This window comes from Polypterus senegalus, chromosome 15, assembly GCF_016835505.1.
Source record: "Polypterus senegalus isolate Bchr_013 chromosome 15, ASM1683550v1, whole genome shotgun sequence".
Lineage (NCBI taxonomy): Eukaryota > Metazoa > Chordata > Cladistia > Polypteriformes > Polypteridae > Polypterus > Polypterus senegalus.
In genome coordinates, this window is record NC_053168.1 from 110742209 (window position 1) to 110760792 (window position 18584).

At 39.2% G+C, this 18584-nt stretch overlaps 1 protein-coding gene across 2 annotated transcripts in view; it reads left to right on the forward strand.

Annotated features, from left to right (window-relative positions):
• ptpn3 (protein tyrosine phosphatase non-receptor type 3) overlaps positions 1 to 18584 on the forward strand; it is a 383558-nt gene that overhangs the window by 9224 nt on the left and 355750 nt on the right. The window contains exon 1 of one of the 2 annotated variants that reach the window (XM_039737296.1): positions 11412 to 11591. The exons of the other annotated variant lie outside the window; for it this stretch is intronic. Coding sequence (XP_039593230.1) covers positions 11543 to 11591 — 49 coding nt within the window. The 5' untranslated portion in view covers positions 11412 to 11542. Of the gene's footprint in view, positions 1 to 11411; positions 11592 to 18584 lie in introns of those variants that run through there. 2 annotated transcript variants of the gene reach the window in all.

Consider the following 18584-nt stretch of genomic DNA (forward strand, 5'->3'; position numbering starts at 1 on the left):
AATGACGTTTTCCAAATAAATATCAATCCCCAATGATGCCATTTTGTTTTTCTTAGAGGGCCGTCATATTGTGACTTATTCGTTGTCAATCGCTATGCTATTTCCAGCATGTGACATTCCCCATTTAAATTTACTCATACTATTTCCTGACTACAAGTCTTGCACACTGTTTGCTTTGCCTTTCATCTTTGATGTTTGACAGCTTGGAGCTGAACTTGTCGTACTTGTTAATTCTTTATACAGCAGCCGCAGAATGCAATTGAAAGTCCGAAAACGAGGTGAGCACGATTGTGCTGGAAAGATGTTACATGATCACTAAATCTGACAAGCCTAAGTGATTTTCAGTAACTTCAGTAAACAAATCTGACTCCATGAGTACAAGCTGTGTAATGTGACAATGGCTTTAGTGACATCCGGTCATTCCCATTACTCAATACCTGCGTCCACTTGCTACAGGCAGTGTGTAACCCTTTCCTGTTCCTCACTACAAGCTTGTCTAATCAAGTATCTCCTGTTCTTACAAGGTGTTTGGTAGCAGCCTGAAGGACACAAGATCAATCCAGACACCTTTCCAATCCCAGGATTCAACACTGCTAGAGGGAATTGGAGGTACTGACAAGTCCAGGTCGAGGTGAGATCAATTGTAGAGGAAAAGTGGTTCTCAAAGGTAATTTAAAATGAAGCAACAATGAGCCCTGAGCAAGGATGGACAGGTAATGGTTAGGAAAGCGATACAGGCTGATCTCTAGCAGGCAGATAAGTTCCTTATCCAGTGTGTATGCTGTACTACTAAGCCAATCTCGTTTTCATATGTGGGGAAAAAGCTTAGTCGCCTGATTGTCAGCTGTGCGCAAAGAGAGGAACTTGGGAGCACATCCTAAGCAGTTCTATGAAAGCTCTGAGATAGTGCCCAATGCCACTATCAGGTGTTTAAGGTTATTAAAGAAGAAGTCAGCAGAAGAATTGGCATATGCAAATGAGCACATCCCACAAGTCAGAAGGTTCTGGTCATCAAAGCTGGAGTGCATCTAAGCTCTGGCATTAAACATTCAGTAATAATTTAGGTAACTGAATGGTATTGGTGGTTCATGATTGGCCTTGGAAGAAAAATGTAGTTTCAACTGCAAATTGTCAGGACCTACTTCGGGCCAGATAGACTCCTCATCTCAACAATGAGTCAACAATGAACAAAATTCTTTTAGAATTGAAAGTGTCTTACAAAAATGGAATGGAGGAGGCTGATCATAATGACTCAAAAGGGTGATACAGTATTTTAAAGAGATGATTAGATAATGAGACTTAGTCAAAATACGCACAAAGTGAAACTTTGAAGTTAAACCTTTTACCAAGCAAAAACTTTGCCAAAAAGCTATATAGCTGAGAGAACTATAATAAAGAGTTACACAAAGTGTTTTTGGAAAATTTCGACAAACACCGATAAGAATTGGACACCAGTGGCAACTTTTAACCCATCACGTCATTGACATCCGACACTGCAACCTCCAAACCCTAGGCCCCATGACAACTACGAACTGTGTGTTAACAATGAGAACTGCAAAATGGTAGTAGCCATAACTGTTATATTAAGGTAAGGTTGTGTTCTTTGACTTCTGTTTCTTCCTAATTAATGTCGTCTTTGTTTATTTTAAATTTATAATAAATTTATGTCCCTTGTATTCAGTGGGTGTTGCCTCAAGAAGTGGGGCTACCTTGATATCACCATTGCTGAGACCTCCCTCTGGCTTTATATATTGCGCTAGGGAATGATCTCAGTAGTGGACCATTTGAATTGGAAGCAGTCATTGGGAGTAGGATTGTGTTTTTTGAGTATTTTTGCTTTATTCTTTAATTTTCAGTAAATAATTTTATTTGTAAAGCAGTTTTTGGTTCGCATTGTCTCTTCAGCCTAGGGTGTGTTGTTGTTGTTGTTGTTGTTTGTTCTGTTTTTTATATATAAAGTTTTCTTGCTCTTGAGAGACATGAAAAATATTTTGGAATGGTTTTTAGGCATTTGAACTTTTAAGGCCAATTTCCCCATATTTGGGTTTGATTATGGCGGTTTGGGGATTGGACTACTCTGGACAGGCCAGTGGAGATCTTGGACTCCTCTGCTTACTAATACTACTAAGGTCTCGCACCCTTTTCACTGTGGTCCTGACTCTTAATCATAACAGTATCAATACAAAATGATATCGGAAATGGTGCAAACTTTTTTTTTAACAAAGTTACATTTTTACATTTTCAGATATTTGGAATTTTCATAGTTGAAAACCCAAAATAGACAAAAATCAGAAAGAAATCCTTAATGAAGATTCTGAAATATTAAAAACAAAATGGAGTCATAACCTTAGGGAGAGGAAAATGACCAGGTGTGAATGGCTGTCAGATGCAGAGCTGGAAAACTAGGTGTGTACTGATTGAGTTTGGTTGTAGGTGTTTTGCAGGCCATTCCCTCTACAAAGCTCACAGCTCACTGGTTATGGAGTGAAATGAAGGGCTGTTAGTAAAATCGTAGAGGTAGCACAGAAAGTATTGCAGTGCTTTTGGATGAAGAGAGAATGCCCTTGATGATCTTCTGTTAGTGCTTCTTAAACATAAGTTTGTGGTTCGATCAGCCATGACTGGATGACCTGGGCAAGCGTGTCTGATGTTGAAAGTCCTGAAATGCACAATGACCACATTATTTATATATTGTTACATTTCACCATACGTTTATTTGCTTATTTATTTATGTCTGTAATATTCCTTCATTCATTTAATCAGTCGATGCCAATGATCTTTGGGATGTGTTTTGTTTTTTCCTATTTTTCTACTCCTTTGTAAAGATTTATTGTTTTTTCACTTCTGTTATAGTAGTTAATTATTTTGCTGTTTTGTTTGTTGTGGGTGCTGACATTTTGTGGCTCTTAGGTTTGGTGGCTGTTGTGTGCATAGCAACACCTTACCATTCCTGTGTCGTCATGAGACTATTTAACTATGTGCTTCTCTTAGTGACCAAAATTTCAGATTCAAACTAATTTTTTGGTGGTGATTGTTAATGCTGTGGTGTGTGTGTGTGTGTGTTTGTGTTTTTTTTTTTTCTTCTTCTTCAAAAAGGACTTTTCACTAACAATTTTTTGCTACAACTTTTTGACTTTTTACGTTTTTGGATTTTGTCATTTGGTTAGCTTGGCTATGTTAATTAGTTTCAACTTGTGTTTTTGATTCTTTTCAACAAATCTGTTTCCTCATGTGTTAGTTCTGTATTGATTGAGTGGTGTAATCCTATTCTTGCATTTGGCCGTATAGTTTATATTCTTGTGTTTCTTTTTTTTTTTTTTTTTAATTTTATTACAATCAATACATGGCAATCAAGTTTTTACAAAAAAAATTATGTTAAGAACAGATCGATCCCCACCCCTGAGAGAGAGAGCAAGCCAAATGGTGTAAAATTTAAGGCTTGTAAAAATACCTAAATTAATAAATTCTCTGTGCTTTATAAACTTATTTTAAAATATTACTGATTAGATCCTGCCATGTTTTGAAAAAAGTCTGTACAGATCCTCTAACTGAGTATTTGATTTTTCCAATTTTAAATAATATAACACATCGGTTTCCCACTGACTTAAAAGAGGAGAGTTTGGGTTCTTCCAGTTTATCAGAATAAGTCTGCGTGCCAACAGTGTAGTGAATGCAATCACAATTTGTTTGTCCTTCTCCACTTTAAGCCCCTCTGGAAGAACCCCAAACACAGCTGTTAATGGGTTAGGAGGGATTGTGAGTCCAAGGCTGTCTGAGAGGTAATTAAAAAATTTTTTCCAGAATAATGTTAATTTGGTGCAGGCCCAGAACATGTGACCCAGTGAGGCTCTATACTCTTGTGTTTCTGATGTGGCAATGATAGATTGGACAATCCAGCTTAAGATTAAAAAAAAAAAAAAAAAAATTCCCCAGTTTTAAGGAGTTAAACCATGGTTGTCAAAAAGACAGGGCCTGCTAAAGCCCATTGAGACATTCCTTGTGTTAATTTGTTTGTTTTATTTTTGGGCGATACAAGAAATAAATTCTTTTTGCTAGTTAGTTTTTCTGGTTTTGACCACAGCTCATTTAATTAAAAAAAAAAAAAACAAAACAAAAAAAAAAAACCCTTCAATCAGGTTGGCAATTAGCAAGGAGTGAAATGCAAAACTGAGTTCACAGCAAAATGTAGTGCTTCATGTCACCAAACAGATTCATCAAATAAATTTTCACTTCTAGCTTGTTAAGGAGGGCCGAACACATTCTGTCAACTGTTGCATTATAGTAAATATGTCGTATTTCTTTATTCACCATAATAAATTAATATTGACCACATATTCAGATTTTGTTTGATTTATTGAACCATGGAACATACGCACACTATAGCAAGCTTTCTAACACAATCTATTCCTGATTGTATAAAATTAAAGAAATACTTTTGATTAATGCAGTAAAATGTATTTTACTGTCTGTACCTTTGACGATTTAGTGGGAAGAGTGAAGTATTTGATGAGCTTCAACTAGTGCACTGAAGTCTGGTGTAATTCCTGATTTTGCTATTTACAGAACAGCAGAGTAGACAGATGGTCATCACTGAGAGAAGATCTGTACCTGGACTTGTTGAATTTTATTACTGGGAATGTCTGTTCACGTATGTATGTTAATCCAAAGAGGACAAGTATTCTCTGAGCTAGTCTTCTCAAAGTATGGGAAATTCTCCTTTTTCGAAGAATGTCAGTAATGGCACTGACTTGAAATGTTCTGCCAGCAATGCAACAGACTGCAAGTCTGTAAGTTTATGTTGTACCTCACCGGGGGTGCTTTCCACATCATATATAAAGGGAGAGGGGATGGTAAACATTTCAGTTTCCACTGCTTTGAAGTTTTCATATCACCTGGAAAACTTACCATGCAGTGCTCAGACCTTGGCTGCATATCAGTTAAACTGATCAGCTCTCAGTGTGGGTTGGTGTGTCAATGTGTTCCTCTCTACTTGTTGAGAGAGAAAAGCCGCAGCTTTCACATGAAAGCTGTGACTAGGAATTGCTTATAATGTGCAAAAAGACCTTTGCCTTGCAATTTTATATTTTGTTTATTCATATGTCCAGTTACATCAACAGCAAATGCTAAATCTGATAGCCACTCAGTTCTGCTTAGTTCAGGGATGGGTTTTTCCTTCATTTGACAAAACTCCTGAATCTCTGATTTCAGATTCCAGTCTTGTTTTGAGCTCATTGCCCAAGCTTAGCCTCCTGACTGCTGTGTGGTAGCCCAGATTGGCGTGATCCATCTCATACTCCTCCAACACTGTAACAAACTGATTGTGATTTAATGCCCTAGCCCTGATAAAATTTATAGTATTTATTACAACATCAACCACTTGAGTAATTTTCAGCACTGATTTACATAGCACTTCTTGGTGAATAATATAATGTAAAAATGAGTTTTTGGACTGGGTTAATCTTGTCCGTTTTTCTCATGCATCCCTTTTATAAGTCCAACATTTTTACCTAGCAAATTAAGAGAACCATTAGTTTTCACACCAACTACCTTTTCCCACTGCATTCCTAACTTTTGCATGCCAGTACTGACTTCAGTAAGTACAGTGGAACCTTTGGCCACAACCATAATTCGTTCCAAAACTCTTGTCGTAACCCGGTTTGGTTGTGACCCGAAGTTATTTCCCCCATAGGATTGTATGTAAATACAATTAATCCATTCCAGACCATACGAAATGTATGTAAATATATTTTCTTTAAAGATTTTTAAGCACAAAAATAGTTAATTATACCATAGAATGCACAGTGTAATAGTAAACTAAATGTAAAAACATTGAATAACACTGAGACAAACACCCAGTCTCTCTCTCTCTCTCTCTCTCTCTCTCTCTCTCTCTCTCTCTCTCTCCTGCACCGGCTTTCTCCTCCTGCTTCCTGCCTTCTCCTGCAACCTCCCGTTCTTTCCTGTTCTCTTCTTTTTCCCTTTCACCGACTCGCGCTTCTATTCATGAAGAGGACGTGGTAGTCGTGGCAATCAGCAGCTCCTGAGAACAATTACGGATGTGGACCACTTCCTACCTGTGCACTTAGGTGAGAAACGCCCACATCACGAACTCCTAAGGAACCGCTTTGGCCACGCACCACAACGACCCCTTGCTAAGCCACGAGTGCGGTGATTATTTATTAAAACTGGCCTTTTTGACGGGACTGTGGACCCGCTATACCACAGGAGGAAGCTGGGTTGAGAGGAGTTACAGTTTTGAGGGAGAATCCCTCTGCATGTTGCAGCGAGAACAATGTACAGTACAGGGAGAGACTGAACACATGCAGAAATCAATGACGTATGCGAACCGGAAGGGAAACTGGCTTGTTCGTCACCCAAGTGTGTGGTCGTGAACAGATGCAAAAGTTTGGTAAACTTTTTGGTCGTAACCTGATTTGTACGTGTTCAGAGACGTTCGTGAACCGAACCTTATCAGTTGTACCTTTCACTGACTGCATAGAACCCTGCAGTTCCTCTGTCATTTCAAAGTATTTCGTTATTCCTTTCACAAAAGTCAGCAGCTGTGCTGTGTCACGAACATCAGCTTTCATCCAAAGCCAAGGAAAAGCTGACATTTTTCCATTGTGCATATCAGCTGTAGTACCAGATTCTCCTCAATTTCCTCAATCCATCTTGTAACCGTTCGCCGTGAGAGGGATGGATGTTCAAACTCATCCTTCCTCCCTGGGCAGAGGATTGCCGCCGACTCCAATAAACACTCTAACAAATTCTCCTTCAGGAAATGGTTTGCTTCTTTTGACAATTTTTTAAGCTAATATATAGCTGTTTTACTGTTCCTTTGCTGTATGAAGCTTTGAAAAAGACTTTGCAGTTTAGCTAACAATTTCTCTGCAGTCCTTACCTTCTCTTCTTCAGATATGTTTCTGTATTTTTTGGCATGCTTGGTCTTGTAGTGACAGCTCAAATTGTAGTCCTTAAATGCAACGATGTGTTCTTTTTGCATACCAAACAGATTGCTTTACCGCTAACCTCAGTAAAAAAATACTCGAGAGTCCAGGATTTGTTGAATGTGTTTTGCATCAGCTTCATTTTTTTTATTGCTCATTTTTGTTTTTGTTGTTTCTTTGCACAATGCAGGTGGGACTTGAATTAGCAGGAGCCATCTTCCTCTATTCAGTATAACATGAATCTGTGTATCACCCCAGTCTACAGCAGTTTCCTAGTTTCCAGGTTTTATATCCTGTCATTTCTGATGCAGTCTCCCACAATTTCCCATACCTATCAATTTGGGACAGTGATGTAGACTGACACACTCCGGCAAGTACTTGCTGTCCACACCACCCACAGACCAGACAGAGCCAGACCACGGGCCACATTCAGCACAGGCCTGGTTTAAATGAAGCTCTCTAGTTGGGGGGAAAAAAAAATGCTGTGTTTTGGTGTGTCTTCATTTTAACGCTGTCTTCTGTGATGAAGTGTAAGAGAGGCATACAAGTCTGGTATGGAGTACAGCTACAGAAAAGAACACAGATAAATGCCAAAGTGTGAACGAGGCGTTAGGAAACCATATTCTTTATTTTCTACCAAAAAAAACCTTTAACACCCCCATAAAAAAAAAACCTCTTTAGTCTGTTTTGTATTTCACAATTGCAAAATTGGCTGTAAAACAAAAATAGTGTCAGTTTCATGAAACTCAATGCAGGCAGGGTTGTTTTTTTGTTTTTTTTTTCCTTTCCTCCCTAGTCTTGCGCTTCTTAGTGTCTTTGAGGCCCAGTCCATGACAACTGTCATATCAAAGATGTCCCCTTAGGAGAGTCTCCACTAACAGCAGCAGAGCAATATCAATTGCTTAAACAACCCGAGGCAGCTCCACTGTGAGACACTTTGCAAACCTTATGCAACCTATAGTTTAAGAAACTGTGCTTTAAGGGAATTTAAGCTTTGCCTATCACTAATGGCAACAGAAGCTAACTATGAATAGAGCAGCAAGTCAAACACGATAGTAATGCAGGGACCAATAAAGACAATGAAATGTAAAGTGCTTATTGGATAGTAGAAGCCTTGAGAAGAGCAAGTGCAATTTTAGGGAAGGTCATTCCTGGAAGTGGTAACAGGAATGGCAGACACAATATGGTTTATCTATACTAATAAAAGGCAAAGCCCTCACTCACTCACTCACTCACTTACTCACTTACTCATCACTAATTCTCCAACTTCCCGTGTAGGTAGAAGGCTGAAATTTGGCAGGCTCATTCCTTACAGCTTACTTACAAAAGTTGGGCAGGTTTCATTTCGCAATTCTACGGGTAATGGTCATAACTGAAAGCTATTTTTCTCCATATACTGTAATGGAGTTGAGCTCGATGGCCGTGGGGGGCGGAGTTTCGTGTGACATCACGCTTCCCACGTAATCACGTGAACTGACTGTCAACGCAGTACATAGAAAACAAGAAAGAGTTCCAAAAAGCACTGAAGAAAACATGCATTATATAATTGAGAAGGCAGTGAAACAATAAAAAGCGAGCGAGTGACATATAAAACCATATTCATGAGTGCTGCTACTTCGGAAACAAAGCACGGTGTAAACCTAAAGTTTAAATTAAGTTCATAGACAGGCTGCCGCTGGCGTTTGTCATGCCCACAGCTAATGCGGGATACAAGTTTTTAGAGAGGACGCAGGATATAAACGAGAGTTTATAACTAACTAATTTCAAATTGCAGGTGAAGGGCTGTGCTTAAGCAAATTCCGAGAGACTGTGTTTGTGGGGGATTGACAGTTAAGGCGGGTGGGGGAGTCATGTCATCATCTCCCCTCCCATTCACCTCATTTCGCTCTGAGCTGAGCTCCGCAGCTAACGTAGTCTTGCGGAAGCAACTTTGTGACGCTTCCTCACAGAAAAATCCACAAGTTAATACACACGCTGTCTCTAGAGGTTCTCCACACTCTGAATCCTCCAGGCACTACTTACAAAAGGTTACATTGACAATCGTGTTACGTTATTTTTAAAATGTTTCCTTTTCTTAGCACAAGCACAGCTGAGAAGCTTCGATGCATGTGCTCCATAACGCGTTAAAAAATAACGCATTTAATCACACTTTGCATTCCAAGCAAAGGGGAACTTCTGTCAATGCTTGATTTCCTGGTACACCGATTACATTGATGCACACATCAGAGCTACAAAAATGTCAGAGTCGGAAGAAAGCGCATTGCTAGCACTGTTTTGAGGAAAATTTTGGTTCAAAAGACTACCCTACGGAAGCCTTGATAAAAGCGTGGTTTTGTGCACATATATGTATATATATGTGGATGTATATGTATATATACTGTGTATGTATATGTGTGTATGTATATGTGTGTATGTATGTGTATGTGTATGTATACTAATAAACGGCAAAGCCCTCACTGACTGACTGACTGATTCACCACTAATTCTCCAACGTCCCGTGTAGGTAGAAGGCTGAAATTTGGTAGTATATATATATATATATATATATATATATATACGTCCCGGGGGAGCCATCATGGACATTGCAATACCTTCCCCGGGGCACTTGGGGGCAGTCTCCCCGGCAGTGGATTCCTCCTCAATCTCCCCCGTGGCTCCATGGGACATGGAGTCCACCACAGCAGCCCGGTTGGGAGATGTGGTGGCCGCTAGGGGGTGCTGCAGAGATCCAGCCACCACACCGGACGGTTTATCAGCCCCACCCGGAGGTGCAATTAAGACCAGCTGGTCAGGCACCTGGATCACTTCCAGGTGGGGTATAAAAGGGCCTGCCTCCCAGCAATCGAGGCCAGAATCGGGAGGAAGAGGTTGCCTGGGAGGAGTGGTGGAGCAGGAAAGTGTTTGGTTTTTTGTGTGTTTGTGCTTTGGACTGTGTTGGGCCGGTGGGACACGGGGAAGACGTGTGCCCACGGCTGAAGAAAAAATAATAAAAAGCCTTTGAGTGTGAACACGTGCCTCAGCGTGGTCTGTGCTGGGTCGGGCGCTATATAGCGCCTTGTTTACTATATGTGTATGTGTGTGTGTGTGTGAGAGTAATGACAGCAACACTCATGACAATGTCAGTCATGTTACGTTACTATTAAAATGTTTCCTTTTCTTTTTCATTACTTCTTTAACACACTACTTCGCTGCGAAGCGTGGGTATTTTGCTAGTTAGACTATAAAAAGTCAGGAAGCTGTACCACCTTATGCCCTTCATAATGGTCTGTGTGGTACATTCATTTACTGACTTGAAGCAATTGGAATCCCATTGAGGATCCATATCAGCCGATTAACTTCCTAATCTTACTGCCTTCTGCCCTTCAGAGAAGTTCAATGAGTAATAGACTTCAAAGCAGCCTCATTTTATTTAATTTTACATGATCTCCTTTTTTGGAAAGCACCTTCCAATTGTTGTCTTATTTCTTCAATATGAGCACTGAGGGATGAAGTGGCTCGCTCCAGGTCACCTAAGGAGTCAGTAGTGTACACTATTATGGACAAGCAGTTCCGTTATACAGGAACAGCATAAATCATTCTCTCAATTTGACCCAAATCTTATGATTGGGATAGCAGGACATATGCAAAATCTTAAGAAACAGGAATTGCTAATTGATCTCTGAAGCCATTAAGCAACAGCACTAACCACAGGACCAGTCTGCCATCCTTACGGCACCACTGTTTCCCTATGTCTACATAGATTTATAAGGCCAGTACTGCGACATGTACACAGTACAGTGAATCTGTTACTTGCACGTGTGCGCCATGATCATTGAGTATTACTACCTGACGTTGTAACTTTGTCTGTATTATCTGAAATATCTTGCTGCAAAACTTGTGTTCCTTGTGTTGGGACTGAACTAACATCCTGGTAATTTGCAGTATATTCCTTTTATCTATTAGAGGCTGTACTGCCAAGAATGGCCTGGGTGACCGAGGAGATTTTCAAGCTAGGTGTTTGCATTTTCGCTTGGGAAGCCTAGGTACATCACCTCATCGGGTCCTCTAGAAGTGTCCTTAAGGGTTTAAGGCTAACTGATTCCCAATAAAATCCCAGCTCAGCTCTTTTCTCTTAATGTGCACCTCATTTTGGTCATGGGGGGTGAGAGGAACTTGTCACTTTTATGGGAATCACAAAATCCTGATTTCCATAAGTAGTCTTTATGTTCTCACCAGAACTTCACAAGACACCTGATCTAGCACTGTACTAGTAAACATAGTGAAGTGTGTGGACGGGGTTTTTATTTTTGGTTTTGTTTTGTTTTATTGATTGATTTGTCAGCTCATGCCTGCTAAAGCAAAATGGGGGAAGGCTGAGTTGCAGAGGAAGCCGGGAGGAGACATTCATTTCTGGCCTTGAGAAATGTGCAAAGACCTGTTCCTCCGGTTCCTCCCTAGCAGTCACTCAGATCTGAAAGACACTGGGACGCTGAGGGAGCTACAGATCCTGCCTGGTATGTGAAAGACTGGAGAGGGGGGAGAAATAATCAGAAAGACAAGGTCTGAGAAAAGGAAAAGGATTAAAAACAACAAACACACATAAATCGCTAGCAGAAATGGTGGAAGTTGATAATCAGCAGCATCGATTGTCTTTAAAAGATCCAGGTAAGCTGAGCCATGGCCTATTGATCTATACAGTAAGTCTATGATACAGTAACTTTCACAAATATCTGTCTATATATCTATCTAGCATTTGAGCTGATTATTGGGCCTAGACACAAAGTACAAAGTACATTTTTCTTTTCTTTTAAGTTTGACTAAATACCAGGCCCCATCCCTGTCTTAGTGCTTACTCATTTGTCCACCTTTGAGATCTGACTATAGAATCTATTCCTTCTCCTCCTAGTCCCTCTCTTCAGTGACTCTGGACACTTTCCCAGTTGTGACCTTGCCCTAGTTCACCTCTCCACTCAATGTGGAACTAGCTGCAAGTAACCTTTTAAAGCACTTTTTCTTTTTTTTTTCTACTCCATGGAGATCCCAAGAACTCATTTCAAAGTTCAACTCAATTTGAGTTTATTTTCCCAAGAGGGAGATTTGTTTTGTCAGCAGGTTTCTTTACAGAAACACCATGACATCACTTTCAAAACACAGCAGCAAAGAAACTTTGTGTAAATAAATAAAATGGGGCTGTGAACGTAATATTTATTATAATACATCAGATGAAACATATTGCATCTAAAACTTTAAACCCATATTAAGACCTGACTAATGATTCACTCAAATGATACCCGACTTACACGTGTGCACTTTTATTAAAATAAAATAGAACTTACTTAAATAATAGCAGTTTGGAATGAAGGAGTATTGAACCGATTGTTGTATATTTACAGATACTGTGAACTGATGGCATCATCTTTAACTCTTAATATAAGGTGGGGTGGCTTATCCAAAATCCCAAGGTTTTAAGGTTGGACTGAACTTAGGACTTTGGCATTCCTGAACCCTTACTTTTATTTCAAAGGATAGAAAGCCTTATGAAGTTTAGATTTACTTGTCCACTGTAACAGGGAACACAATCATTTGGAGGGTACCACTGCAGACACTTTTTAACTTGAGAAGACAATTCCCAACCCCAAATTCTTTCTTGTTTTATTACACACTGGGATTTCTCTTTCAGAAACATAATGCACCTAAAGGACTTGCCATTCATCTGTAAGTCTCTTGTAGTGGTGCTTTCAGTTGTTAGTATGTTTCCTTCTCTCAATTTTAAAAATAAATATATTTTTAGGCTCTCCACCATTCCTTAGTGTCCTATTGACCTTTATCTCCCTGATCTGTCTGTCCAATATAGTGTCTTCCATTGCTATTGGCTCTTTTGTTCATTTTTTGAATGTTCCTTATCCTTTATGTCATCCTTTGAGTTGTGATGATAAATCTGAGTCACCTCCTGAATTCCTTCCACACTTAATTACACTTTGCTCTGTGAAAAGTGTCAAAAACAAGAACACAGGCCCTCCTTTTTTCATCAGGAATGTGGTTGGCCGCTCCTGCAATACACTTCGCTTTTTGGCAGTGAATTGCTCAGCCAGAGTGCAGTTAAGCAAGGAATTTTGAGAGGGAGGGAAGCGTAGGGGAGCTGGCAGCTCCTTGCTTTGGGAGTCCACCAAATGTTTATTTTTCATTTTTCTTTTCTTTTTCTTTTTATTTGTTTTAACTTTCTTACAGATACAAATTACCATTACCAACCCTTATGACAGTCATTTTATGATTCTGCCCATGATGCTCTTCATTCTGTGGCTCAAACAGCTTGTGGCTACTGTAGGTGTGGCAGAAACACACCCCTTAGCTCACACATCATGATGGCTCAATGTCCATGTCAATAAGCTTTCCAAATCAACTTGGAATGTTACACCATGTGAAAAAGATGATTAATAAAATAATTTCTGATTGATTCAGTGAGTGAGAGTGACATTCACAAGCAAGAAAAGTCAAAGCCTGTATCTTGTTCCCACATTTTTCCTTCTTTTCATACAGAACTTTCATTCAATGCTGGTCCTAGACTTCCTGAGCTCCAAAGCAAAGCTCTGTTTGGGTGACCACCTCCCTTTCTGCATGTCCTTTCTGAATCCCTCCTGTTTTAGAATTTGCTGTGCTGTGTAACCATTTGACTGTAAATGAACACAAAAGTTCAGCTGTGATTAATACAAATTTGAGAACATTCAAGTGATAGGTTGACTAAAATACAAACTGAATTAAAACATTAACAGCCAAAGAATAACTTCCCATTAATATAACATATTTGTGTGTGTTTATTTTTATCTACATGCTCTGGGTTCATGTCCAAATATCTATTAGTGGTGTTTTCACTTGATAGTCAAAATTTAGCCATTTCTCTGGCACTTTATAGTAGCCCTGAATTTTACTTGCGCTGTGTACCAGTTAAATGTGTGTATATCAGAGATCGTAGGTCCTTCCTTATGACAGTGTTGCGATGTTCTTATATAAATGTTGCCAGTGTTTTTAGATGTTTGTCTCCAGTATACAGCTGGGCATGTACTGAATGGTATACTGCCTTCCATGTCTCTGCTGCCGATTTCCTACTTTTGGCATTAAAAGGGACTGATTCAGTGTGTTTGCAGGTTTATATGCTGATGCCAGATTTGGAGAGAACGCACGCTGTACTTTCTGATACACCACTGTGATAGGGAAGGCTGTGCCAAGTAGGATGCAAGATCAGGTTGGAGTCAATTGTTTGTTTGAGGTCTGTGTCATCTCCCATGTAAGGATTGTTTGATAAACATCTTGGGGTAGCCATTTGATGTGAACAGATGGAAAAGATAGCATCTTTAATTCTTTTTACTATTCTTTAGTATTGCAGTGGGTGAACATCCAAATAATAAGACTTTATGAACAACACCCTCCAAACCCCACCCCTCACTTTCTATATATTGCCTTTGATATTTGTATGTACAATCATTTTCCTCTAACACCTGGTAGGTTTTAAAAAGCTTAGGAATAAAAAACTGTTACGCAACTGATACGCAATTCATTTTCAGCCTTTGTGGGTTACTAGCTACAAATATGCAAACCATGTTGTAGACCTTCGCTTCCAGACAGTATATGAATGTAATATACTGTATAGGGTGGTCCAGATATAATTATGTAATTTTTATTACGCTATAACTTAAGTTTATTACATAGAAAATCACCCGAAAAAATCCCAGACCATCAAGGTGTGCGAACTGACAACCTGAAGAATCGTCTTCGCGCCGAACTGGAATTGTCCCTGCAAAAATCAAAGTCATCCAGACGATCTGGATCTGCATAATTAGATCTGGACCACCCTGTATACATACGTGTGTGTGTGTGCATATTTGCAATCGGAATATTTTATTCCGATTGTCGTTTTATATTTTGCCACCTGTCTAACCGGGTGATAAATCAACACAGACCTCAATGTTCACGTTTGCAGTGCACCATCTACTTAGATGTGTTTTGTAATGCATAAAATGCATTATTGCATGTTTGCTAGAAATGTTTCATTCCATCTGTTGGAATGACAAATGCAATATACATGCCTCTGTTATATGCCATTTGGTTTGGGAGTCGTAAAAGTTGTGTATATAGTTGTGATGCACCTTCTGTTTGAATGACAAATGCAATGCATTTTATTACAATAAATGCTTGTGATGCACCTGATGGTCTGTTGGAGTGATAGAGACCTAGAAATTGGACAGACACACAAATACAGATACTTGTAATTTTATTATGTTGTGACTGTGGTGCAGGTTTGTCTAACTATGTTAGACAGTGTTCTGATGTTAAAGAAACACACTTTCGGGGTGGTATTCATGGGTTCAGCAACTTTACCATGTAAAGCACTCATCACAAATTAAGAGTCTTTTTAAAAGCCAGTTCACTCTCCTAGAGTCCTGTTCTCTCCTGTCCAGTGCTGATTGCCTCCGACTCGGTCATAGCCTCTGCTGTGCCCTGTTCTCTCCAGTCAAGTCCTCTTGAGAAAGACATCTGGAAGTTCTCTTCAGCTGTGGAGTTGTTGTAATGGAGTCAACTAGGAATTTGTGCTCTTTATATATTTGAGTTAAGGCATGGATAATGAATCAATGTGGAGTGCTGCTCCTGCAACTACCAAAATAAAAGTTCTGTTTGCTCAGTCCTGTACTGCCTGTCTTTAGTGTGTTATTTAGCAGCCCAGACATGACATTTGTGAATTCACAAGTGTGTATGTGTGTGTTTTATATATGCAAAGTCATTAATGTATATTGTTGATCAATTACACAACAGAAAGCATCATTTTTCCAAAAAGGAGAGTATTGATATTAGAAATTGCATAAAATCACTCCCACAACCTCTATTAAAGACAAGATTGGAAAAGATTCTGCCTGTCAATCTGATATTGAAGTGGAAAAAACACATTGAAGGTGACAGAATGCAGCTGACATGAGGTGGGAGCTGGGCTTATTCTAGTATTAGCTCTAAATGAGGTGCAAAGCGGCCCCTCTTTTATAATTTTAGTATGGTACTGGGTTTGCCTTTAAAAAAAAAAAAAAGCGTGCATAAAAAAAATTGAATCACTCTGTGTCATCGACGCCATTTTCATCCTGTAAAGCTACCCACCGCATCCTTGAGTATCTTCCCTCATAGAGACAAACGTTCTGACTAAGGAGTTTATAGTGGAATAGCAGATAATGCACAATCGGCTAAATTATTACAGAGGGACTTGGATAGCATATAGACTTAGGTAGATTTAAATTTGATGTAAGTAAATGAAAAGTATTACATGCAGGAAGTAAAAATCTTACATTTGGATACGCAGTTGGAGGTCTGAAACTTGAAAGTACCCTTTATGACTAGAACCTACAAGTTACAGTGAATTCCTCACTGACTACATCAAAACCGCTTACAGAAGCAATCAACAAGGCTAACATGATGCTACATTGTACTGTATGTCACTAGGTGTGTTGTATAACTTAACAGAGGTTGAGCTTAGGTTATATAGGGCATTAGTGAGGACTCACCTGGAGTACTATGTTTAGTTTTTGGCGCACCAGAGAAAGTCCAGATTAGAGCATCTAGACTGCTTTCAGGACTAAGGTTTGAGCGAGGAGGATAGATTGAAGGGGCTGAACCTTTTCAGTTTAGACCAAAGGAGATTAAAGAAGTGACAAAAGTATTTAAAATTATGAAAGGAAAGGAACTGGTACAGTGGATCTCTGTTTTTACTTTAAAATATACTTTTGCAATAAGAGCATGGAGACATGGTTGGAAACTCTTTAATGGCAGATTTTTCACAAATGTTAGAAAGTTTACTTCCCACAAAGAACCATAAACACATGGAATAAATTGCCAAGTAGTGCGATAGAGAGCCAGACTTTAAGGACCTTCAAATTTCAAACTTGTGTTATTTTGGAAAATCAAGGTGAATAGCATGGACAAGCTAGTAGAGCTGAATGGCCTGTTCTCATCTTTTTTTTTTTTTTTTTCCTAATGAAAGGTGCTATAAAGGTTGCCTGGCTAACTTTGTAAAATGATTTTATAAACAAATTACATAATTCTTTATTCACTAAAGTAAGCTGTCTATACTATTTAGTTACTCACTTGACACGGCTGTTAATAAACTCATACCTGCCAAAGCACGGTGGTTCTTTATGAGAATTTGACAGCTACTTAGAGCAAAAGAAAACTGAAATTTAGTTAAGCCCACTGTGCTAGCAGAGAAGCACAAATTGTGAACATCAATTCACTTCCCAACTAGTGTCTCCCTTCTGTATTGAGATTGCATTTTCTCCTTACGTTTACATGGGTTTCCTCTGAAGTGTCTGTAGAACATGTACAGCCTAAGACGTGCTCTTAGTGTGACTGACGATGAGGATGTGTGACCTTTGTCGTGCTAGTGTATCCAATGCAGATGTTATGCCCACTGCTAACGGAACAGATCCTGGCTCCACAGGACTATGGCCAAGCAGAATAAAGCAAAGAGAAAGTGTCTTTAAGATGTTCAAATTGTTCCTGGAGTGGTTAGTCTGTTATAGTTGTGCCAGGTTTTTAGGGGGTAGCCAAACATTAAATCTTGTTGGTTTTTCTGGTTAAGGAGTTGTTATAAATTTGGACAATAACACAACTGTACCCTCGGGTGAATAGGAAATGAATTGCAGAAAGGCTCAAATGGGCTGTTGTGCACACACACAACAGACTTTCTGTTTGTGTTCTTCATTTGTAGCATTATACACCCTGGGATCCCTTCAAAAAGTCTACACTGTATGCAATGATTGTCCACTCATACTTTGAGCCCTGTAGATCATGCCCACAATGTCCATTTCACTGCTTTTACTTGTAAGGATGGCATTATCAGATTTAAATGATCAACTGATATTTAGCTGTTCTTCAGTAAGCTGTGACTCGGCCTTCTCTTTTTGACTGACAGATCATAACTGTTGTATCCATCCAGCCACCTTTTCTGAGCCTTCCTAATCCACTTTAGGGTAGATGAGGAACAGAGTGCATCCCAACAGTAAGGTGAATGGGCCTCACATATTTCAGTTCATTCTTTAGAATTATATCTACACCTTTTACTGTCAGTAAGTTGATGCTTCTTTGTATTTGTTCTGCGAGTCGCTTTGAAAATTTGCACCATTTCTGTGTTTCTGCAGAGGCGAGACTGACAGCTTGGGAAACACACTCGGGGTCACTTAGAGTGTTGTGCCATTTTTATACTTTATCAAATAATCTGCCATACCATCATAAGCAAGCAAAGTCACAAATGTTGTTCCTATAAAAAGCATTCACCACCTTGGCTGTTTTCATATTTTATTCTTGTGAAACATTGAAACACAGCGAATTTAATTTGGCTTTTTGGTCATTAAAAAGACACTTTAATGTCAAAGTGAAAACAGATCTATGTACAGTAATCTGGATTAATTACAAGCATAAAACACTAAATAATTGATTGCCAAAGTATTCCCCCTTCACATCAGTATTTAGTAAATACACCATTGTCTGCCATAACAGCCTTTTGCCTGTGTGGAGAGTACTCTATTAGCTTTGCACATCTGGACATTGCAAGGTTTCCCCTTTGCAAAACTGCTCAAGCTCTGTTAGGTTACATGGGGCTCTTGAGCGAACAGCCCCATTTTAAAG